This window comes from Cucumis sativus, chromosome 4, assembly GCF_000004075.3.
Source record: "Cucumis sativus cultivar 9930 chromosome 4, Cucumber_9930_V3, whole genome shotgun sequence".
Classification (NCBI taxonomy): Eukaryota; Viridiplantae; Streptophyta; class Magnoliopsida; order Cucurbitales; family Cucurbitaceae; genus Cucumis; species Cucumis sativus.
The window spans coordinates 14,880,455-14,905,957 of record NC_026658.2 but is presented as its reverse complement, the minus strand read 5'-3'; the positions used below and the strand labels follow the sequence as shown (position 1 = coordinate 14,905,957).

General features: G+C 31.9%; 4 protein-coding genes across 4 annotated transcripts; 1 reads left to right on the top strand and 3 right to left on the bottom strand.

Moving 5' to 3' along the window:
* The first annotated feature begins 739 nt into the window (after window positions 1-739).
* On the top strand, window positions 740-2,664 carry LOC101203482. The gene is made up of 2 exons (XM_004142146.2): window positions 740-824; window positions 983-2,664. The coding sequence occupies exon 2, from the start codon at window positions 1,644-1,646 to the stop codon at window positions 2,472-2,474; it is 831 nt and encodes a 276-aa protein (XP_004142194.1). The 5' UTR covers window positions 740-824; window positions 983-1,643; the 3' UTR covers window positions 2,475-2,664.
* A 9,877-nt stretch (window positions 2,665-12,541) lies between these two features.
* Window positions 12,542-15,675, bottom strand: LOC101209692 (NADPH-dependent aldo-keto reductase, chloroplastic). Its single transcript, XM_004142005.3, has 6 exons — window positions 15,459-15,675; window positions 14,976-15,026; window positions 14,613-14,689; window positions 13,960-14,047; window positions 13,586-13,861; window positions 12,542-12,961 (listed from the first exon to the last, which is right to left on the bottom strand). The coding sequence occupies exons 1-6, from the start codon at window positions 15,573-15,575 to the stop codon at window positions 12,629-12,631; spliced, it is 942 nt and encodes a 313-aa protein (XP_004142053.1). The 5' UTR covers window positions 15,576-15,675; the 3' UTR covers window positions 12,542-12,628.
* Window positions 15,676-16,168: 493 nt separating this feature from the next.
* Window positions 16,169-18,498, bottom strand: LOC101209936 (NADPH-dependent aldo-keto reductase, chloroplastic). Its single transcript, XM_004142006.3, has 7 exons — window positions 18,305-18,498; window positions 18,002-18,052; window positions 17,610-17,686; window positions 17,297-17,384; window positions 16,911-17,186; window positions 16,573-16,824; window positions 16,169-16,480 (listed from the first exon to the last, which is right to left on the bottom strand). Exons 1-7 carry the CDS (start codon window positions 18,428-18,430, stop codon window positions 16,397-16,399), a joined length of 954 nt encoding a protein of 317 aa, XP_004142054.2. The 5' UTR covers window positions 18,431-18,498; the 3' UTR covers window positions 16,169-16,396.
* A 2,965-nt stretch (window positions 18,499-21,463) lies between these two features.
* Window positions 21,464-24,933, bottom strand: LOC101203731 (NADPH-dependent aldo-keto reductase, chloroplastic). Its single transcript, XM_011655350.2, has 7 exons — window positions 24,670-24,933; window positions 23,478-23,528; window positions 23,274-23,350; window positions 22,821-22,908; window positions 22,349-22,624; window positions 22,002-22,253; window positions 21,464-21,876 (listed from the first exon to the last, which is right to left on the bottom strand). The coding sequence occupies exons 1-7, from the start codon at window positions 24,787-24,789 to the stop codon at window positions 21,793-21,795; spliced, it is 948 nt and encodes a 315-aa protein (XP_011653652.1). The 5' UTR covers window positions 24,790-24,933; the 3' UTR covers window positions 21,464-21,792.
* Window positions 24,934-25,503: the final 570 nt, after the last annotated feature.

Sequence of the window (25,503 nt, the reverse complement as noted above, 5' to 3'; positions counted from 1 at the left end):
TTTTCGTATACAAAGGTCCTTATTTATTTATGAAGACGAATGGTAAAAATCACCCTGCAATCAAAGTTGAAGTCGTAGAGTTTAGAGAATTATTAATTAAAATTGGACACTTAAGTTTATGAAAATGAATATTAAATTCTGAAAGTTCATATAAGTATAATTTATACAATTCCTATATTTATTTTACTTTAGAAATAATTGTATAAATATTAATACAATAATATTATATCCAGTAGAGATATTTTTAGTTAAACTTAACAAAAACAATATATTAATAAAAACAATTATAACTTTTTAACAACTTATTCGATTGAGTCATTATCTTCACATTCCAACAACTTGTTTGTTTTATTTAGTTTTAAAACAACTAGTAATATATTATCAAATTTATGCAAGTTTTTTTTTTTATAATTAAAGACAACTAACACAACATACTAATAATTTTATATTTCTTTGACTTAATACGTACTATTCTTTTCATATAAATTACTATGAGAAATTAATTTCAGAACAAAAATTACGAAAACTAACCTCAAAAGTTGATGGTGATAATTTTTTTATGGAACAAAAGAACATAAAGATAAGAGAGATCAGAGAGTGCACCTAATTACCTCAGCTACACTATCCCGATAGAGATGATGATGCAAAAACTAAATAATGTCAAAGATTCTACGTGGAGTTTGGTACTGACAATTAGTTCTTTTCAAGAAATATATATTATATTAAACATCAATTAAAAAGAAAGTCGTCAGAGTTTCGTAGAACAACACTTGAGCCCGTCGTTTGAGGAAGGGAACTCTAGGCGGCTTGATCCAGTTACGGAGGTGAGTTTAATTATTCTTTTTCTTTTTTAAATTGATATCTTGATTTTTAGAAAAGGAGGCTTTTAAGAATTCCTCATAGTATTTCATAATCCAGGAGCTTCTTGTTTGGGCTATCTTGGATTTGGAGATTGTTGATTGCTTTATTTCTGTCATCCCAGATTGTCCAGCAGGTGATAGCATAAATATGTTGATGAGATCCTCTTTAGAGCATGTTGAGATGAGCATGCCAACGGTCTTTGAAGCTGTTGTAGTAGTCGGACTGGATTAGGGGAGTTTTTGCAATGATCGATGCTCCAAATATGTCTAGCTTTGATGCAATTGATTAAGGCATGGTCAGTAGATAATGTATTAACCCTAAGCCCTAAACCCTAAAATAATGTCATGAATAGCTCTCCAACAGAAAAAAAAAAAAAAAAAAAAAGATTTTCCTTGAAACTATGAGGTTTTAGAAGGATTTCCAGGCTTCCTACCTCCATTGTGTTTGTGGTAGAAATACAATATAATATCTTTTAAAACTGTACTAAAGTACCCAACTGCGATATTGTTTTTTTTCATCCTCGTCTTTCATAAGAAACGAGGAAGCTTCCGGTTTTATTTTTATATAAATTTTATCATCTACTCCTTCGAAGAGGCAAAATGAAATAAAAAATGTAATCAAAGATGATTAAGACTAAAATATTTCAATTAGAAGTTTCCAACCAATCGTTTCTTTATATAGTATATTACTGATAACTTTTTTTAATCCCTTTAAATTGCCAAATTGATTTTCTCAACTCTACAAATCCTAAACCACCAAAACATTATCAGAGGGTTAGAGAAATGGCTCCAATATTGCAAAAGAACACCACCACCAAATTTCATTTCACACATCCAAACCACCCTTTGATTCACCTCTCAAATGACCAAGATTACTTCTGTGACGGATGCAAAACGTTCGGATCCGACAGCAGATACCGATGCCATTGCTGCGATTTCGACATCCATGAATTATGCGCCAATTGCCCAGCAAAGTTGTCATCTCTTAGCTTCCACCACCACCTTCTCGCTTTGGACTTCCAAATCAGAACCCTCGTTGACCGATGCTGTGACATCTGCCACGATCCCGTTCACGGCCTCGTGTACCGCTGCAATGACTGCGACTTCAACGCTCACCCACTTTGCACTCAACTTCCTCAAGAGCTTCGTCATGTGATCCACGATAACCATCCTTTGAACCTCCAAAAGCTTCGCTTTGGATGCTGTGTTGTTTGTAGAAAGGATTGTTCGTCTCTTTGGGTTTATGGATGTAAAGTTTGTGGACTCTATATTCATCTTGATTGCCTTTCAGAGCCCAACGAATCCCTATTTCCTCTGTCGAGTGAGACCACCTCACGGGGGATTCCATTTGCACCGCCACCGCCGTCGCCGCTGCCTCTAATTCCTTATGGTTTCACCGTGGCTTACACCGTTTATCCCAGTTACCGTTTAGGATACCATCATGGATATTTGTACAATAATAATTATGTGAATAAGCATGATGAGGAATGTTTTTATGGATATGCGGTGCCACAGGCGCTGGCGCCGGCGCGAGAGAGAAAGCTTAGAAAGTCAATATTTTCTCTGGTGAGTAGTGGGGGTACGGGTATAGTGAGTAGTTTCATTTTCGGATAACAACGCCAGCTTTTAAGTGTTTAGATATATATTCAGAGGTGGATTATTGGAAAGTAAAGAAGATTAATTCATTTCATTTGTGTAGTTTGTTTTGTGTTTTTTATTTTCGTTTTTGTTTGTTTCTTCTATGAATAAATTTATAATCAAATTACCAATGTGTACATTAAGATACACTAATTAACATTGTGTATTTTATACAACTGATTGGTTTCTTAAACTTTTCTTTTACCTTTTATATTAATTTAAAAGTTAATTACATTACTTAAGTTTATCTTTACTCACAAAACTTACTTTTGAGTCGATAAACATTTAAGATAGTATACAAGATGATCTAGATCATATCGATAAGTGAAGAGAGTGTTAGTGAATTCTTGGATTATGAGTAAATCTCGCAAATCAATGAATTGTGTACTTGAGGTTAAATGGAGAATATATTATCATGAAGGATCACAAGAAGGAGGCCCTTGGTATCTCCAGATTAAAAGATACACAAATTTCTCCCTTTTATGCAAATGGCTGAGCCCAATGCTCTTTGGAGGAAAGTCATAGGGGCTAAATACAGAAGCCATTTTTAAGCTCCATCCCCTCTATTGGCAAATACAGTAGCATGAAGTCTCCATTGCGCGATCCATTATTAAAGGTATTGAGATTGGTTTGAAACTTAAATTGGTTGGAATGTTAACAATTAATGGTGAAAGGTTGTCTTTTTGAAACAAAAATTGGAATGCCAAAAGCCCCCTGATGCAGAACATACCTACACTTTTCGCGGTGTCAAATATTCAAAATCCATCTGTAAAGAAGCTTGGGTTGACACCATTGGATACTGATTTTAAACCAAAAAGGCCTCTCTCAATAATAGGGAAAATGCTCTTTGGAACTCCACCAAATTAATATCTTTCTCCCTACTCCTTCCATTAACAAAGGTGATGACAAACCTTTTTGGATCCCCCGTGGAAACAACTCTTCACCATCGCATCTGCAAAAAGGATCAACTCTTACACCCTTCTAGGAGACGAACCGAGCTTTGAGGCTTCTATTTACAACTTCTAGAAAATCTAAAATTCCAAAAAAGAACGTAAGTTCTTCTGGACTTTGATACACAGATGCATCGATACAATGGAGGTTCTACAAAAAAAGATCCCCAACGCCTGCATCAAACCAAATGGGTGCCCCCTCTGTCAAGCGCACAATGATGACATGGACCATTAGTTTATCTTCTGCCCCACTACTAGAATCCTTTGGAATAAGCTACATAATCAGACCGGTTGGCAAAACAACAACACCACTTTAAGCTCTGTCATGAATTATGCTCTTTCAAGCAAAACAATAGGAAGAAGATCATCATCATCAACGCATCGTGGGCGACTCTGCTTTGGGTTGTTTGGCTTGAACAAAACAATAGGATTTGGGAGGATTTTGAAACTTACCGGTTGTTGGTCTAGCAGACACCCTCTCTTTTATAACTACAACCCCGACTACCATAGCTCTCAACGTTAACGTTTTCTCTTAGTTTTGGTTGGTTTGAACTTTATGGACTTATCTCTAACCTTTTTTAACATCATCCTGTACTTTTTTGTTTTTATTGAATACATAAATGGAAGTAGAGATGATAGGGTGCTAGAAGAGTGTCGGTCTGTTGTGGATGGTCAGATGCACCTAGACCTAACTCGTATCTTAGAATTGTTATTGCTCTTTAACATAAATCAAATCTTAATTCCAACTGGAAAAGAAGAAGTGCAAATTACTTATACCATTGAGCTGAGTATGCAACTATTATATGTATATATATATATAATATTAATATTGTTGTTCTTATTTGATATGGCTAAAAGTTCTCACATTGAGAAAGGCATTGAACATAAGGAGGGTGGCCTTCAACTTAACATTTTAAAAGAACTTTTCACAACATCGATCAATAAGTCTCCCCATTAGAACTTTGGAATGAGACTATTGTCAAGACTAGTGGTTGTGACAAAAATCAAGTTTATCACTTTGTTTTATTTGAACGAATCTCTTTTGATTGACAAGTATTGAGACAAAGTGGCTGTGACAAAAGAATCTCCAACCAAAAAGTCATTTATAAGTTTGGAATTAAATAAATAAAAACAGTGAAGATGTACCAGCTGTATTTTATTTTCTTAATTAAATATATTGTTCACATTATTATAGCTTGTTATATAAGCAAGTTTAGATTAACGTTTCTCTCTTAAAAACTTATTACAATATACTAAAACAAGTTTTTCCTTAAATTAGAAATTGTTATATAAGAAGCTCTAAATTAATGTGAGAAAAACGTAAGTATGTTAGTGTGTTCTTTGTTACAATCAATCAATGTAAAAGGGTCGTCACCCTTTCTAAAGCTTTTGTATCTCAAATTTTAATTTTGATCACAATTTTTTTATATTAAATAAGAATTTTTTTCCTAAAAAAAAAAACACTTTATTTTATATATATAATACTTTATGAGTTACGTCATAGACATTTTATAATTTATGTTAATAAAATCATTTGAAATCAAGAAGAAAAATAATAAGTTGACGAAATAAAGAAGAATTTATGTGGGATATTACTATTAATATGGATGGATTGTCAGCAATTTCTTAATACAAAGAACCTAAATAATTATTTAAGATGGAAGATGACTATGTATTAGCCTTCTCTCCCAAGTTTCAACTAAAAGCAACTTTTATTTATTAGACTAAGTCTGTCTGTGACTTTATGGACTATTTGGTTGGAAAGAAACAACAAAATCTTCAAAGGGACTAAAAAAGTTATATCAAATTGGGGGATGACATTCAGGTTATCACGTGTTTTTGGACTAATAGATCTAAGCTTTTTAAAAACTATACCGCTAGTTCTATCACTTTAAACATCATTGCTTTTGTACAACTCCATGTGGGTTTAACTCTAGCCCTCTCTTCTGACTTCCTGTATTTCTTGTTATAACATTTTAATGAAGCGGGAGTGATGAGCGTGCTATGGCTGTGGCTGTGGGGTGTCCACCTAATGGAGATATCCAGGTGCACCCACTAATCTAACGTATCTTTTTCTATATATAAAAAAAAGGTTGGTCTGATGTGTTAGTTCATTTCTTTTCTGTTTTCTTAGTTTTTTCTATCAGTAGCTTTAGAATATATATAACTATGCAATAATGTTGGATCCAATGTTACTAACAGTACCTCAAAAATATAACTAAAGAACATAATCAAAATAACAGATGCAAATTATTAATTCAGTTCAATGTAACATCATCAATATAATCTCGAAGGCCACATGATCAATTGAGAAAAATATTAACTAGAGTTCAATAAGTTTACTAGTATGGTACAATTTATCTCATATATAGATGAACTATCTTGAATTACAACCGAACATGTTTAGTTTACGCTCCCCTAAACTTGTTGCTACTTGTTTAACAATCATCTCTGTATTCAGCTCCTTCTAAACACCTTATTACTCTAGTAGTTACTGAAGTTAGGCCTCCCCTATCTCTTATAACCCTTCTTTCCAACATTATTGTCGAACACAATGACAAAGACCAATGATCTTTCCAAATAGCAGAATGATTTTCTTCTTCTCAATAAACACACAAAATGTAGAAAGATGTATTCTGTCAATTGATACACAACTGCTAGGTTTCTTTCAAAACGAAGAAAACAAATACATTTTTATATTCAAACCCAAAAGGCGCAAGAGACAAAATAAATCACTAGCAGACAAGGAAAAACTCTCAAGACAAAAGGGAGACAAAAAAAGAAAAGGAAGGTTCAGCCAAAGGATACCGCTCCTTGTAAAAAAAGATAACTCATACATTAAAAGAAAATTTTCTAGCCAACAAAAAATATTAGAAGTCAAGGGATCAATAGACACGTTGGATATCTCAATTAGATCGACAAACATCCTTAGTCATGTCCTCATCATGTCTCGATCCAAAAAGATGCATTGATGAGTAGTATTTGAATTTTAGGCTTGTGTCGATGAGAGATGAATAGTTGTCACCTATATCTTGCTTTGTAATATATATTACTTTTTAGTACAAAATAGAAATAAGATATTTGAACTCTATACCTCTTGTTTTCGGATACATACACATTGGGTTGGTAAAAAATACATGCAAGGTCCCAACCCGATCATGTCAGGGAACCCGAGGATGGGTCAAACCGAGGAAAAATTTTGGATCCTCTTCAGGTCCCCGCCCCGACCCATCCCTGATTAAATTTTAAATAATTTTTAATATATTATATATATAATATGTATTAATAATACAATATAATAAAGTTTTTACCCTAACCCAACTATACTTAAGTAAACTATCTGTCCGTTTTTTCAATCTACATTTTCCTGAACATTCTCCACGTTCCTCCAGCCGTGAGTCTTCCCAAGCTTTCTTACTTTTTTTTTTTAGTAGTTTTCTTCTTCACATTTCATCTTCTTGCTCTATCTTCTTCTTCTTGTTTTTTTTAATACTTCTTTCTTGCTTGTTTTTTTAATAAAATAAAAATACATCTTCTTCTTATCTTCCCTTGATTTTCTTCCACGTTTGCCTTCAAAGATTTGCCGCCGAATTCGTCCGTTGTCGCTGCCGTCAGTGTCATTTAGTTCCCTATTATTTCACCAGTCAAATGGGGATTGGAATGGGTCTCCGTGGGAACACATTTTCCCAACAGAGAATTCCCACCCCTATCTTCGCCTTCAAATGTCGAGGATGGGAATGGGGAACGTAACCGTCCCAACCCATTGCCATCTCTGGTGCTGAGCTCTTTTAACATATACATCATTTTACATGTGCACGTAGTTTTTTTGGTTTTGTTAGTATGAGGTGTAATGTTATCTATAATAGTGGTTTTGTTATGTTATGAAGTGACTGAGCATTTTCTTAAAGATGTTTACTCTTCTTTTATGAGAATCTCTTCCAAAATTTATGTAAAATTTTAGTTTTAGATCAATAAGTCCCTAAATCACTTGTTATTTCAAAAGAAAAGTAAGTTTTAAATTTTGACAATAGATTTTATATTCAGTTATGAATTCAAATATTGGAGTGTCTCATGTTGTGGATATCTCTAAGACTTGAAAAAGATTGATACAAAATGCGGAATAATTTCTTACTTGTATTTAGTGTATGATGTTTCAACAAAACGAAACTTTTAGTTCTTAATTTATTGCTTGACGACACTCTTTTTTTTTATATATATATATATAAAAGATACATTTGGATCAATAGGTGCACCAGGATATCTCCACTAGGTGGACACTCGCTTAACACCCCTATCATTCCTGCTTCATTAATATAGGAAGAGAAGTACATGAAGCAAAGAAGAGCACAAAAAAGGCTAGAGGAAAGCCCATGGACCCAACAAGAAGCAAAAAGACTAATTGAAAGCATTTAAATTTAGAGCAACAGAACTAGCTGAATAGTTTGAAAAAAGTTTGGATCTATAGTCCAAAGACCAGTGAGTGCTTTAATATTTTCCCAAAGATCGGTTGGCCGCTTCTCTTTATCGTTGAAGGTTCTGTTGTTTCTTTCCAACCAAATACTCCTTGAACAAAATGACCTCCTTTTTGTTCTTTTGTTTCAATTTACATACATAAATGCAAAAGGAGGAGGTTCTATTATGTGAGAAATTCCACTTAAGCATCAATCTTATTTTCCCCCATGTAGCAGTGGCACATAGCAGTAGCATAGGAACAATAGAGAAAGAGATGGTCTCTGTCTTCCTCATTTTTTATGCACATAACATACCAATTTGGCTTAAGATTCATACTGAGGAGCCTCTTTTGTAGATTGTCAATTGTGTTGATGCATTCATGAATAATGGAGCAAATGAAAAATTTACATTTTTTTATGATGCTAGATCTCCACAAATTTCAAAAGATGTCTGGAAGTTGATCCTCTACTGTCACTGGTGTATATTGCCTTTTTTTACCGATACCGTATTGAAGGTCGCATGTGTGTTTAACTTTCAGATAGGCGAATCATGGTCAACATCAAAAGAAGGAATATATAAAGAAGATTTAATGAAGATCATCCCACATGGTTGATTCACAACTTCGAACAGGTCTCCTGGGGAGAAGGTTCCAACTGAGAGTCCCCTAGTCCCCAATCGAGGTCTCTTGGGCATGACGACACTCTTAGATAACCTTAATATAATAAGCTGTGTGACAACCTATATATACACCTTGAGTATGTGGTAATTATCAAGTTTTACCGTTTTCTTATCTAGTGGTGTACTTCACTATATATAACCCACACCACCCATGAACGTCTAACGGTTGAAGAAGCTGACTAACCATTTTCAACTATATATTTTTATACTCTTTCTAACATTTCAAGAACCAAATAAATATATCATTATATCTTTATAGCCAAATTGGAATATGCACTTTTTTTTCTTTTTTTCTTCTAAAGTTGAAGGTTTGATCTTCTATCTAAAAAATCTTAAATTTATTTTGTACATTTATCACAATATTTTTCTAAAAAAACTATTTGTATATATTTTTGAGCACTTATCATATTATTTTGTATTTTTGTTTTCCAAATGTCCAATAAAGTGATTGTTATGTGTGGTGAAATGATCACACACTTAAAAAAGTGTAAGTTTTGGATCTAACTAAAATAGTATTCACCCCTACTTTTACGTTTTTAAAGAAGTATTATAACAACACATTATACTAATAACTTAACACCCTAACAAACTCCTAAATATTTTCAAATCTTTCCATGTGAGACAAAAGCTAAAAGGTAATTTTGTGACAAGTTAACTTCATCCAATGATGACTACTCATTCCCTACACTAATTTAAAGGTTAGGTGAAAAACATGAATGGAAGATAGATAGACTACGTATTTAGAAGAAATTTGGTTTTATCTGACAGCCAAAATCATCAGAAAAAGTGAAAAAAAAGAAGAAGAAAAACATCGGAGAAAATTACTCTTCCAATGCCATTAACACGGTCGTCGGAAAAACCTTCTCCGATCACCGATGGATTTATTATCTTATGAATTTCTGCACGTCTTAAAATTTAGTATTGTTTTAAATTGAAACGGCATTATATATAATTTGTATGAATACTTTATATATGATCAGGTCTCGAATTATATGTATTTTTATAATAAAGTCAAATGAATAAATAGTAACCAAGTATTCAATTAATCCCTAATTTATGTGTTATAAAATAAACAAGTCAGAAGTTTATGGTCCCACATTTCCAAATTTTTTTATGTCATTGTGAATTTGTAATGAGTTCCAAAACCCACCATTTCTAGAGCTCTACAAAAGATGGGTTTCTGGAGAGATCAGCTTCAGAGAAAGAGCTTAATATCAACCTCACATATTAGTGTCGTTTGTTCAAACACTTCAACAGATTTCGTAGAATAATTCAAATCTTCACAATATATATATATTCCTCGAATATATATATTGTTGCACAAATTAGGTTTAAATTTTATTTTAAAAGAATTTGGTGCAAGAGAAATATATATCAATCTGAAAATAAATATTTAAAATGCATCATAATTTTCATCTATTCTAATAAGACATATTTTAATTCTTAATCAAATGCAATAACAGACCAATTATTTCTAGCTTTTAAAATTTAGACTAAGTCTTTGAAAATACTCATATAGGTGACAAAATAAAGAAATTGATTATCAGTAGAAATAGTAATAGTAGATTTAATTTTAAAAATTTTAAAACAAAAATTATTCAAATGTTATCAAATATCACTAGAAGAAAACTACCCTACACTGACAGTTATATATCTCAAAAAATGAATGGAATAAAAAAAAAACAATTCTCCAACCATTGTAAGACCATGTTCATATTTTTAACCAATCTAAATTTTTTTTTACTCATATTATTAGATTTCCATCATCCAGTCAATATTTTTATTATATTTTAACACTTTCATATGGATTCAACCATATACATAAAGGGATAAATGGACATTTCCATCGTACTCTTAAACAACCTTGAAACATAGAAAATAAGCAACTGAACGTGTGAATATAATATATAAACAAGAAACATTTTAATTTGTTTAAAGGGTAAAAGAAAAAGTTATATATCAATTTGCTTTATAATTTTTCAAGCAATATTGATTGATATCAATATTTTCATATTATCCTTTTTCATAAATTAAAAATTCAACAACATTTATTTTGGACATGATCAATATTTTAAACCTTTATTATAAATATATTACTCTCAATAATATCATATACACTTTGGTATGATAAAGATACCCACAATAAAGACCCTTTCTATATATATCTATAAAAATAAAGAGAGAGTAAGAACCTTCCCGAGTAAATTGAAGTCTTAGTCTTAATTTTATTATCTAAAATAAAGGAGAAGGAAAAAAAAAACATATAAGAAAGTGATCATCTAATTTTGACAATTCATAACCGAAGACTTGTTCCCACCACTAATATAAAGAAAGTGATCTTTGCATACAAAACCTGGCCTAACTGACCCTAAACCATTTCTTTGTTCTTCTCTGCTAATTCCCAAACATGAACAATCCATATGGTCATTACAGCTATGGTTATCCTTATCCTCATCAAGGATACCCTAAGTACCAAGGTCAAGGTGTTCCTCCTAATCATAATTATGGTGCTGGATACACTAATTATCAGCATGGACATGTTCATCCTTATTCTTGTTATGATTATTCTTATCTTTATCAAGCATATCCTTATCCTCCACCATCAACAACACTTATTCCTCCTCAGTATAATTATCAGCAAAACTATGACACAAACATCAAAGGAGGAATTTTGGCATCCATGCTTTCTTCTGTCTCTGGGAATGGGAGTATTGCTTCTTTCGTCTCTTCCCTTTTCTTTAACTAAATAATTAAAAAAACCAACAGTTATTTCTGAAATCTATGGTGTCTTTTTTTTTCTCTTGGGTCTTCAAGTGTGAAATATGTGTATTTGAAAGCAAATTAAATAAACATATGTCTTGTTGGATGTGTTATATTGAATTATAAGCTTTTCCTTGGGGTTTTATGTTTGAGTATTTAGTATGATATTGGTTGTATGGAGTATGGGGGTAGGATACTGCAAGTTGTGAGCTAGTTTTCTTTTATTAGGTAAAATACGAGGAGAATCGAGGCCACTACAACATGGTTGATAATTTTGATCCATCGTTGAAATAAGTTGATCTATTGGTTCCATTTTTTGATATAAACTTGGACATCTTATTAGTTTTGACTGATTTCTTTATTGAAAAAACCAGTCAAAATCTAACAAAACTGAAGATGGTTATATACATAGCCTTCAAAGTAGTTGACCCATTTTATTATTTTAATTATTCTAAGCCGTTGGAGATATAATAAAACTATGACTCTTACTTTTTCTTTCTTAGCTGCAAACAAAAATAGTGATATATTTTAATTTTATGGATATATGGATGTTGATGCATATTTTAATTAGTAAAAAAATTTATAGTTGAATTTAAGATCAATCATCAATACTGTTATATATTCATATTTCTATTTATATTTGACCAAAGAGATGACATATTTTATGTTCTACAAATATTTACTAATTAAAGATATATATATCTTAGTACAAAATTGGAGAATTATAAAAGATACCGGAGGTAATATTTATGAATATTTTTTCAAAAAGAGAGACTAATGCAATAATATAACTTTACAAATTAATTAGGGTTCGGACTCAAGTAAATTTTTTAAAATTTTAAGACTAAGTAAACATCAACTTCAAATTTGAGAGACCAAGTCGATTAACTTCAAATTTGAGAGATTAAAAGTGCATTTTATTCTAAAATTAATTTATGTAACACGGTTGGTTTTAAAAGACAATTGATTAATAATTTATTTATATATATTACATGAGTTAATCACAAAATCAATTGATAATATATATAAGAAGAGTAACTCATGCATTGTAATCTAAGATTACGAGGTTTCAAGATTTTTCTAACGTTGTTTTCTTAATCAAGAAAACCAACTACAAACTTAATCAAAAAGTGTGTAAAAAGAAAAGAAATTATGATTACAAAATTGAACAAACTTTGGGACGACGAGATGAATATGAAATGGGGGATCCTAGAAAAAAAAGAAAAAAGAAATGTAATACAAGTTAGAAAAGTAGGCATTGCTTCAATATTTTTCATACTGATGTATATATCAGATTTCACCATCCCAAAGGTCATCGATGGATTTATAAGGGCTTAGAGTTTGATGGACAGCAAAATCCCCTCGAAGAAGACGTTGCTGATGAATCTCAGAGAATTTAGAGAAGAGCTCATGTGGAATTGACCAATCGAATAAGCTAAGGTTTTGAATGATTCTTGACTCATTTACACTCTTCGGAAGAACACTGTGGCCACTTTGAATCCCCCATCGAAGGGCTACTTGTGCTGCTGATTTGTTAAGCTTCTCACCTATTTCTGTCAGTATTGGTTCCTTCAATATTTCACCCTTCAGCCAGCTCCCTGGAGATCCCAATGGAGAATATGCCTGCATTTCACACTCCCATTACAACACATGTGTGCATATCTACATTAATACTTTAATCCTTGATTCAAGTGAAAAAAATTTAGTACTTATAATTTGAGAAAAGTTTCAATTGTTCCTATAAGTTTCAATTTTATTCTTATTTGATAATTTAAATTTAATTTGTATCAATTTACTTCTTATGGTAATTTTAAAATTTTTAATTTTCTCCACAATTTGAGTAGAGACCAAATTGAAATTTTTATTTGGTAGTATAGCTGGATTGCAACTATATCACGAATCCCTTGTTGATTGTAAAACATAATAGTAATTTAAATTTTTCTAATTTTCTCAAATACATTCTTTCTTCATGACAAATTTGCATTGGGTAACAGGTTGTGTTACATAGAACAGCACCTAAGTTTTTTTTCTATAGCTGAATAAAGAAAAAAAAATGATGTCGTAGACCTACACCTATGTTTATTCAATTTAGATAGCTGGCCGTAATTAAGAACAATGGAGAGATTGATTTAATCTTCTTATTGTATTAGTCGTATTGGTATATTTTTTTAAAATTTGTATACGTAAATTTGTGTTATATCGGTGCGTTTGTAATTAAAACCATTATATATAAGAAAAAGAATGTACCGAGAGATGAACACCAGTGGATTTGCAGAGGTTGTGAAGGGCAGGCTGCTGCCAAACTGGGTGGCATTCAACTTGGTTAACAGCAGGTGGAACTTTTGCAATTTTAAGCAAATCTTGAAGCTTCTTTGTTGAGAAATTGCTCACACCAATGGCTCTTGCTTGCCCAGATGCATACAACCCCTCCATTGCGTTCCACGTTTCCGCTATGCACAACGGCTCCATCACTTCTGGAGCGAACCCTCTGGATCCATGTTTCGTCCTAAACGGCCAATGTATCTATATAATAAACATGGTTATGTATCAACATTTCATTGGTTGTTGCGGATTCGTGGTAGGAAGAAAATGAGAATAGAGTATAAAAGGTATGTATATACAAGGTAGAGATCAATGTAATCAAGTTGAAGGTCTTCTAAGCTTTTGCTCAATGCTTTGCACACATCTTCAGGTGCTTGATCGCTACACCTGTTTTAGTCCACTCCAACAAATCATTACTTCAGTTCATTTAAAGCGACTAGAGAAAAAGTATATTTTTTATTTAAACTTTGTTGATAAAATATAGATTAATATGTCATCTTTTCTCGTATAAGTAGCGGTTCAATTTTAGTCTCTATACTTTCAAATGTTTAACTTCAACTTTCAATAAATTTTTATTATAGCTTTATCCTTTTTATCTTTTTTTATTAGTATTTTTATGATAAATTTTAAAAACTAAAATCAAACAAATTTCAAAGTATAGAAACCAAAATGCTATTTTAACCTAAAATCTATTAGAACTACTTTTGAAAGTATTTAAAAAATTAATTGAATGGTAGTTGTCAAATCCCTCGGTTTTTTTAAAAATAAACATTTGAAAAATTAAATCAAATAGACTCTTGACTTCACTTGTTTTAGGATGAACTATGCTTCAAACTTATAGGATGATCAAAATTCTATTAATAATAAATTTATTTGAGAGGATTTATTGTTTAATTTGTTTGAACAAAAAGAACATTTTAATTTCATTAGACTAACTAAGTAAGAAAAATACCAAAGTTTAGAAGTGATGAACATGTCACTTCGTTGGACTACACCAGTTGAAAACAGCTCCTTCAATGCTATTCCTACCTGCAACACACAAAGTTGAATTGAAACAATACCTTCTTCAACCACATTTATTACTCATTCCACAATCCAATTTTGTTCACCACATTTAAGTTTTACTTTTGGTCTACTGTTCTCTTAACTTTCAAAATGACTAATAACTTTTTAATGTTTTTAATTCATACTTTCTTTTGTCCCTAAATTTCAATATGATTCACAATCCTTATTGTTTCAATTTAGTCTATAAATATTAAAACGTCGAATTCGTAAGATTTGAATGAGGTGAATTAAAAGGGAAAGGAGAAAAGACCTCTTTTTCGTTGTCATAGACATGAGCGCAATCAATATGCCTATAACCAACCTGCATACAGAAAAGGGAGACTTAGAACATTATTATTTTCTAACTAAATCCACCTTATAACTTCATATTTTTCCCAAATTCAACATATATATTGATACTTACCTTTATTTTGTTGAACTAAAACAACAAATAATTAAATTAAATTGGGAGAGAGAGCAATAAGAATTATTTTTCCAAAAAAAAAAAAATAGTTTCAAAATTTTACCCTTTTAACTTGTTATGTAATATTGGACTCTTAATTTAACGATAAATATGACCCTATTGTTCAATTTTTACTAATGTAAAATTTAAAATTTGCACAAATTTAAGTTTGAGCAATGCATAAATAAATTAGTAGGATGGAAAAATTGTTGATTATTATAATTAGAAGTTTGTATTGAACTAATGAAATTGACGATGTAAAATGATGAAATATAATTAACGAAAGGAAACCTTGACGGCGGTTTTGACAGCTTCCCCAACGACGCCGGGAGGGGCTTTCCAAGTGCCGAGGCCGACCGCGGGAATTTTTGCTCCAGTATTCAGATCAAAATGCAAAGCGTTCTCCATTCTTTTTTTGTTTATTCTCAAAGTTTATGGTTCCAAATTACAAAGGTGGTGAGAAAAAAAGAGTATATATTGAATGGAGAAAATTAGGTAATTAATTTCCTTTTTTTTTTCTTTTGGTCTCTCTGTCTTCCATTGTCTAACACTTTTGCTTATGGTTCTAATTTTTTCCTTTCAATGAATTACGCCACAAAACGAGGAATCTCTATCTGCCTCATGTTCTAGGGGAGAGTTTTGAGCCTTTCACCCTCTACTTTCTAATATAATTATCCTTTTGTTAATATAACAATAGAGGATATAAACTAACACCTTTAACTACCTTTAACTTTTAGAGAAGAAGGCAATATCAATTATTATTGAGTTAAATTAATTTTGATGACAATTTTTTTTTGTTTTAATCCTACAAAACAAAAGTGAATCCAAAGAACTCTCTTTTAAAAATTAGTATTAATGAATATCCATATTTTTTTAATTTCATAAATAAAGATTTTATTGCAATTAAAATATCATCCGAATTTCAAGCTTTTCCCTTTTCTTTAGTGCTTGGGTTTGTTGCTAAAATTGATTTTGATTTGGAGTGAACAACATCATATCAGTTATTATCCCAAAACAGAGGAAAAGGAAAAGCTTTTGTACTAGAAGGAACTAAAAACATATATGGCATACTTAAAAACCATTAAGACGCCTTCAAACACACTCTAGATTTGAAATGAAACCTACTGCATGAAGTTTCCCAACAATCATTAACAATCTAACTTGAATTATTTTTATTACAACAAAAACATGGCGAAACGTATTCTCTTTCTACCCTCCAACAACAGCTTTTAAATCTCTCCATCCCACAATTCCTCAACGCTGCGGTACACTGAATTCTCATTTATAAACATTTCTCCTCTAAGAACCCTTGCCTGTCCAAGTGTAGAACGTAGTGGATCTTAGTACATTAACATAATAACAAATATACGGAGAAACAAACTTGAATACAAATATATTTACTTACCTGTTCAAACTCAGAAAACTTAGCAAACATATCTTCTGGTATGGACCAATCGAAAATGTCGAAATTTTCTTTGATCCTCGATTCGGAAGTACTTTTTGGAAGAATGCTATGACCCTTTTGTAGTCCCCAGCGAAGGGCAACTTGTGCAGGAGTCTTACCAAGCTCTTCGGCAATCTCTTTAAGAATTGGATTTTCAAGAATATCACCACCCTTGAGCCAAGTTGTCCCACGTGAACCCAATGGAGAGTATCCCTGCATTAAGTTGGGAGTCAAGTGTAAGCTCTTCAAAACAAAACTACTCATTAACGAAACACATTCAGGTTAATTTCGCTACTCACGCTTAGATGAATTCCTTTTGATTCGCAAAATTCATGTAATTTGTTCTGCTGCCATCCTGGGTGACACTCCACCTGATTGACAGCCGGAGTAATGCGAGCTACCTCCAGCAAATCTTCAAGCTTTTTAGTGGACAAATTGCTTACACCAATAGCTCGAGCTTTTCCAGAATCATAGAGTTCTTCCATGGCTTTCCATGTGCTCGGTATGTCCGGGGCAACAAAGTTTTCAGGGGCCAAGTCAGTAGATCCATGTTTCAACCGAACTGGCCAATGGATCTACAACCAAGGAGTATTCATTCATAAATATACAAAATTGTTTAACAAACAAAATATCATTAAACCAACACATTAGTTGCTAATAAACTGATAGCTAGAGCAATACATACAAGGTATAGATCAAGATAATCAAGCTGCAAATCTTCCAAGGTTCTGTCAAGTGCTGCTGGAACGTCTTCTGGAGCATGATCACTACACCTGCAAGTCATTTTTATCCCATTAAATTGACTGTTCCTACAGTCCTCTTGTTCATCCTTTTACCATTAGGAAAAAAATTTAATGAAACAAATTCTAAGGTTCAAATAAGGTGAAGGAATCAAAAAGGAAATTTATCAAAGCAGGGAAAGTGAAAATCGTTGCTAGTTCCCTAATATTTAGAAAAAAATAATATGCAACCAGCAGAACTAGAAATTCAGAACAAACCAGAGTTTGGAAGTGATCCACAAATCCTCACGCTTAACTACACCTTCTTCAAAAAGCTGTTTGAGAACCGAACCAATCTGCCACAAACAATAATACATTATCAAATACCTTTTCCATTACCCAAATCCTAAAAGCTTAAGCTAAAATCAAAATGTAGAGAGTAAAATGAACAATATCTCAATCTTATAGCATCAAAGACTGAACAGAGTCTGGTGCTTGCAATCTAGATTATAACTTATACCATCAAAACATCAAGCAAAGAAATGAAGAAGAAACAAAACAAATCTTCCAAAAATCAACATTTAGTAAGTTAGTCCCTAATTTCAAGAACAGATAATGTAAATGAAAGGCATGCAAATTGGTTAAACTGGATTAGAAAGAGATGCAATTACCTCTTTCTCGTTGCCATAGTCTCGAGCACAATCAATATGTCGATATCCGATCTGCATAAACAATGCACAGTAAATTTAGATAATCTGACGAGTGAGAAAAAATCATAATCCGCAACAAAATTTCAACATTACAAGTAAACCTGAACTCTGTTTTAACAAAGTAAACAAAATATCAGTTAGATTCGTTTATCTATGACCTGCAGTTTTACTTCAATCTCGTTCCGTTCAGAAGTAAGCACATAAAGATCAAGAATCCTAGTACTAGAAGGGAAAGAGAAAGAAGGAGAAGGAATAGGAAAGAACCTTGATGGCGGCGGCAACGGCATTACCGACGAGACCTTCAGCTGCCTGCCAAGTTCCGAGTCCGACGGAGGGGATTTTAGCTGCAGTGTTCAACGTGAAAAAGGAGATTTGAGATTCGGAAGCCATATTGGGAGTTGAAGAAAAGGAAGTTTTAGAGTAATGAAAACGAAATGACAATTACCAAATGGATTTTTCGTTCGACATTTATAGAGCTTCGATTTCGTAATTTGGTTGCATTCAACGCTCACTTTTCTTTTATTTCGTTTTCAAACCATTTTAACTTTCCGGACATTTGCTTTTCTAAAACAAAAAAAGTGAAAAGAAATACAAATCTCTCTTTTCGTTTAAAGTTCTGATGAAGAAATAAAAAATATATATATATACTTATTTTGATTCTCGTGTGTATTTCATGCAAAATTGCGTCCAAATTGATTTTTTTTTTTTTTTTAATGTTTTAAGTCTTTTGTCATCTAATCAATAAAAATGAGATACATATAAATGATTGAAACTTGAAATGTATTAAAAGATTGATTACTTTTGCTAAAATAAGGCTAGTAAAGCTGGATCATGAGAATGTGTTCTTGCTAGTTCGTAGTTGGAAAGAATCTAAGAAGATCAAACTAGACCCAGTTGATTTACACTTGCTTCTTAAGTACAAAATTTAACATATTGATTTGTATTTGAGTAAATTTTTTAAAAAAATGGTTTGGTCATTTTCTTTATTTAAAAAAACCACTTAAAACTAATGATATACAACGCCCATGGATAATGAATTATTTGAAAATTTAGTTTCTTTTTACTGGCTATAGCTAGGGTTGGATGAATATGATAGATTGTATGGATGTCATGTCTATTACTTGTAATATTTTAATTATTACGATGTATGCATGTTTATTATTAAGAGAAAAAAATGTTAAATTATGAATTTTAATAAAAATGATTTTTAGTATAGCCAAAATTTTACTTTCTATCTATCAATCACAATAAATTCATTTCAGATAGACATCAATCATAACTCACTTTTTAGTTATATTCTTTTAAATTAATATAGTTTATCATAACTAAGTTAGTGGTCACAATTTGTCACTTCAATTTGTCACTTTTTAGTTATATTCTTTAAAATTAATATAGTTTTTCATTTTTAAAATTTAATTGAAAAGATGTTTTCCAATATAGCAAATTTAGATAATTAGTTAAAAATGTTATTTTCAGCTGTTATATATATATATATATTACACCAACTGTGGAAATATATAAATGTATAGATAAGATAGATTTATAACTTTTTAAGATTCCATATTTAGAATATTATAAAAGTCAACCATATTAAATTTAAGAAGTAATTTTTTTTAATTAAAGAAAGATTTGACAAAATTAGGTGATTTATAAAGTTTAGTTCTTTTGAATTTTGTAAATAAAAGAGATGAGATTGAAGATCAATTGCGACTTATTTTATGATACCAAACAAAAAAGGAATGCTCCACAACTTACACTTACACCCTCCAACGTGTAAGTGTAACGAATTTTCACTCTTTTCATAAACAAAAATAAATTTCAATTACGTAGGAACAAAAAACATATTATATCAAAGATTAAAGAGATTTATTTAACGAAAAGTAATCCATTACTATTATTATTGAAAATGAATTTTTGAAATAGGTATAAGTTAAGGAGAACTTTTATTTATATTTTTGAATCTATTAGATTATTTAACTAATCTTTATTTACTAGTGAATATATTTAAGATAGTGTTGCCTAATTAATTAATAATTTGGGTAAAAACTAATTGCATCCATTTAATAAATTTTTATAGTAAAGGTAATTTAAGTAAATATTTTCAAAAATTGTTATGAAAGATTGTGAAAAGAGAAAAATCAAGAGAATAAAAGAAATCCTTGTTAACATTGAAGATGTCTAAGAATAATAATTCTTAGATGGTTGAAAATTAAGATACAAATAGAGGATTTTGGTTTCTAATAACATATGATATATGGAATGTACTCATTAACCATGACAAATTAAAAGTTGTCTTATACTTAGATGAAAACAAACTAAATGAAAAAAAAAAAAAAAAAAGATGATCTATTGATTGAAACAAAAATATAAAAATTATACGATCGAAACAATATTTTTATATCTTAAATTTAATAATATATTCTACTATATTTAATCAAATAAAGTTATGATTGGTATCTTAACGGTTAAAATAATTTATTATCACGAATGAAATGGAACATTTCCACACGTGCACAAGTTGTACGTTCTTAATAGGCATTGAGAAAGTAAAGAAATGTTAAACTAATATATTTACAATATATAACAAAATTTTAAATGATAGGTTGCATATTAATGATAAAGTAACTTGTATTAATTGATATTACTATAATAGACGGTGGTTGTTGTATTTTATAAATATTTTCAATAGTTTTATACAATTTTCCTACACGTGGTTGTTGTATTTTATAAATATTTTCAATAGTTTTATACAATTTCCCTACACATTTACGAGAATGGGTAGGTTAGTTGATTTTTTATCAGAATTCTGTATGTTGAAATAAATTATAGACTAATACGCTTCCATATTTAAAAATATATTTTATTCTTTTTTACCTTTTATAATTTAATATTTAATATTTTTTATTACTTTATTGGTAACTATAAATCATTTTTTATGTATCATAAAATAAAAAGGCTACCCAACTTTTTAGTTTTTCCTTTTCTTAAAAAAATCCTGAATTTGGTGCATCAATACTAATTCTCCAAAGGCAGTAGGATTTTAGGTTTCGATTTAATTTGTTTTCTTTTGGTGTAAACTCCATTTCACTATCTCTCCATCCTTCTCTACTTTTTAAAATTTCAGTAACAAAAATAATAATCTTTATACTTCCTGCCCCTCGTCATTTTTGTCTAACCCCATCGTCACATCAAGATTTCTTTGATAAATAATAATAATAAACCTCCATTTTCTTGATCGATTGACTTATTTTTATTTTGTTTATGTAGATCACATTTATGCTCAATTAGATGAAATGAGTTTGAAGAAACAATAGATACATACACGAAACTTGAAGGTAAAATTAGAAAATGTTTTTAAAGATCTGAAATCTGTTGGCAAGTCTGACTTTTGAAATAGAAATATTTTTGAAAAGAAAAACAAGATTTGTAATCGGCTATGATTTTAAATTCTTTAATTGTTTTTCCAAATTCTAACGTTCCAAATAGGTAAAAGGTAAGATAGTTCATCACAGTATTTAGAAAAACATATATAATTCAAATTAGCCAAATATGAAGATGACCCAATCAAACTTTTAAAGCACCTTCAAACCTATACTCCTAAAGACTAGACCACATCTACAAGGAGAAGAACCCAAACAAAAAAAACATGTGATAGAACTAAAGAACTTCAACTATTTTCGTACCAGCTGTTGTACCCAAATGCCGCCAAGGAGATTCTCTTTGCAATCTCCAAATGATATTACCAAACACCTTTAAATCTCTCCATCCCACAATTCCTCAACCGTCCGGTACACATAATTTTCATTTGCAAAAAAGGTTCCTACAAGAAGCTTTGCCTGTCCAAGTGAAGAAACAGAGTCAGTCCACAGACTAACATAATAACGAAAAATTCATCATAATATTATAGAGAAATACATTCCTTTTCTAGAAAACAAACAATGATATAAGCCTGTTTATTTACCTGGTGGAACTCAGAAAACTTAGCAAACAAATCTTCAGGTATCGACCAATCGAAAACGTCAAAATTTTCTTTGATCCTCGAATCGGAAGTACTTTTTGGAAGCACACTATGACCCTTTTGTAGTCCCCAACGAAGGGCAACTTGTGCAGGAGTCTTACCAAGTTTTTCTGCGATCTCTTTAAGAATTGGATTTTCAAGAATATCACCACCCTTGAGCCAAGTTGTTCCACGTGAACCCAATGGAGAGTATCCCTGAAATTGGAGTCAAGTCCCAGGTGTCATCTATATAACAGTATGGCTCGAAACTATTGAAAAACAGGAAAAACATTCAGGTTTTTTCAACTCACAGTTAGATGAACTCCTTTTGATTTGCAAAATTCACGTAATTTGTCCTGCTGCCAAGATAGGTGACACTCCACCTGATTGACAGCTGGGGGAACGCGAGCTACCTCAAGCAAATCTCCAAGTTTTTTGGAGGAGAAATTGCTTACACCAATAGCTCGGGCTTTTCCAGAATCAAAGAGTGCTTCCATGGCTCTCCATGTGCTTGGTATGTCTGGCGCAAGAAAGTTTTCAGGAGCAAAGCCAGTAGATCCATGTTTCATCCGAACTGGCCAATGGATCTATAACAAAGAAGTTATATTTTGTTAGACATTAGAGTGAACCATCAATAAAGTATCCGTTCGTAAATATACAAAAATATTTTGCCTTAACATGAAAAATATCATTTGACCAACACGTTGCTAAATAAACTGGTAACTAAAGCAAGCAGAAGGTTTTAATCACAAATTTTTAGTGAAGGCGTGCAATAATACTTACAAGGTAGAGATCAAGGTAATCAAGCTGCAGATCTTTCAAGGTTCTGTCAAGTGCTGCAGGAACTTCTTCTGGAGCATGATCAGTACACCTGCAGGTAGAATGTCTTTAATTTGTTATTTGCATTCCAAATAACCAAGTTGTATTAGTATTTATATGCTATTCACGATATTGGCTCCCGGTTCTATAAACTTTTTAACTCTATTGTTGCCTCCAATTCTGTAGTCTAATACATTCTCTCCAATAATAAATTGCTCTTTTCCTCGGCTCGTTGATGTAGTTAATACACTACTAGTTAACCACATAAATCTCTGTCAGTTTTTTACTATTCTATTTTGATTCTCAATTTCTTAATGATAAAGAACAACTACATAAGCAGAAAAGTGAAATTTGTTGCAAGTTTCCTATTATTGCATAAAAACATCATGTCAACAGCTCTAGAAATGCAGAACAAACCAAAGTTTGGAAGTGATCCACAAATCCTCACGTTTAACTACGCCATCTTCAAAAAGCTTTTTGAGAACTGAACCAATCTGCCACAAACAATAACATAATAATAATATCAAATACCACTTCAATTACCAAAACCCTAGATAATACAAAATGTAAACGAAAGCTATGCAAATTGCTTCTATCGAATTAGAAACCAATGTAGTTTACCTCTTTCTCGTTACCATAGATTTGAGCACAATCAATATGTCGATACCCGAACTGCAGAAACAATAAACACTCAATTTTCATAATCCGAAACAAAATTACAACATTATAAGTAAACAAAATATCAGTTGTAATTCTAATTTAGTCTCATTCCGTCAGATCAATTAAGAAAGATCAACTTCTGGAATCTCTCACAGAGGTAGGCCGGATCTCAGAGGCAGAAGTTGCTTAGTTTCAATCTTCATATTCTAATTTTCCCTCGTCAAAGATGCGGCTGATCCCTTTTTTATGATTTATTTGATTATTAGAAATAGAAAAAGGAAGGAAGAGAAAGCCTAGGTTCAAATTGCCATTGCTCATACGAACTGTGATTCATGAAAGACCGTCATCACACTGGTACTTTAGTTTAGTTATGCTCATTGATTGGAAAAAAGAAAGACATAGACACATATTCCCAGGAAATTGAGTGAGAGAGTTAGAATGAATAGCTCAAGCTACCAAGGATCGAGCAAGCCGCTTCTCCCACTGCAACTGTCGAAAGAACTCGGCTACTGCCCTCGTGGACTGATGGGACTTCTGCCCGGAGGCGTCTTTAAACTCATTCTACGTCAACAACGTTACTTCGTTCAATTCCGGTGACAGTTTCATTCTCTCTTGATCTCTCTTCTTAGCTGCTCTTCTTATTTGTTTAGAGGTGCGAATATTAAGACCGTAGGGAGAGGGGCGATATACCGCTACCTATTTCATTTTGTTCAAGGGGAAGGATTGAGCGAAGTCATTTTCTCTACCACTTGAGCGAGGTGAGCTAGATTCACCTGCGCCTGAGGGAAAGCCTATCCATTAAGTGGAATTATAATCACTGCCATAAGAATCTAATGGAATAAACAAAGTCCCATAAGAATCTCGTGGAATAAACAAGTCCCATAAGAAGAAAGTCTAAGGGAAAGCATAAAAAAAAAAAAATGAAGATTTGAAGCAAAAAAGACTCGAAAAAGGAGAGATTTGACTCCTTTTTCTATCAAAATAAAAGATTATGAAAAAACGATATTTCTGACTTTTCACTCTCAAAATGAAGAAAAAACCCCAGTTTATGGAATGAAAACAAGGTTTATCCTACAATACTACCAGAAAAACAAATGGGAGAAATCAAAATTAGTAGCGATCAAAATTGGGAAAAGAAATGAACAGAAAGAACCTTGACGGCGGCGGCAACGGCATTGCCGACGAGACCTTCAGCTGCCTGCCAAGTTCCGAGCCCAACGGAGGGGATCTTAGCACCGGTATTCAACTGAAAAAAGGAGATCGGAGAAGCCATTTCCGAGCTATAGAAAAATGGTACGAAATCACAATTACCAAAAGGATATTCCTTCTTTTTTCTTTTGTGTTAAAATTAAAAAAGGATACTGAGATAAGGAATTAAGGGAAGGAATGATATTTGTTGGGGAAGTGATCCAATATGATCAATTTATAGGAAGGGCAACCCCAAGTAGGGCAAATAATATAATAGGAGAATATTTCAATAAATGATACACGTGACACAATATTACATCAACACCCAATATTCACACGAACATAATCCTAACAAACTTGGTTTTCTGTGACTTTTCTTATTTAGCTGGCACTATAGGGATGACTTGATGGTTTATTCATTCTCCTCTATAATATTTCCCTCAAATGAGTGAGGAGTTCAAGGATCAAGAGTTTGGATCCAAGTAGGTGAAATCCAGAATGTGTCAATGGTTTGGTAAGATAGTCAGCTATTTGATCAGTCGAGGATATGTATCGTATCTCAAGAACCCCACTAACAACCTTATCCCTCACAAAGTGAATATCAATCTCCATAGGTTTGGTGAGTGCATGAAAGATTGGATTGGAGGCGAGTGCACTAACATTGACATTGTCACACCATATGAATGGTTTTTGAGATTGAGGAACAGGGCATTCAGTGAGTAATTGTTGAACCCAGATGATTTCAGCCGATGTGTGAGCATTAGCCCCATAATTGAACTTCGTACTACGAGCACAACAT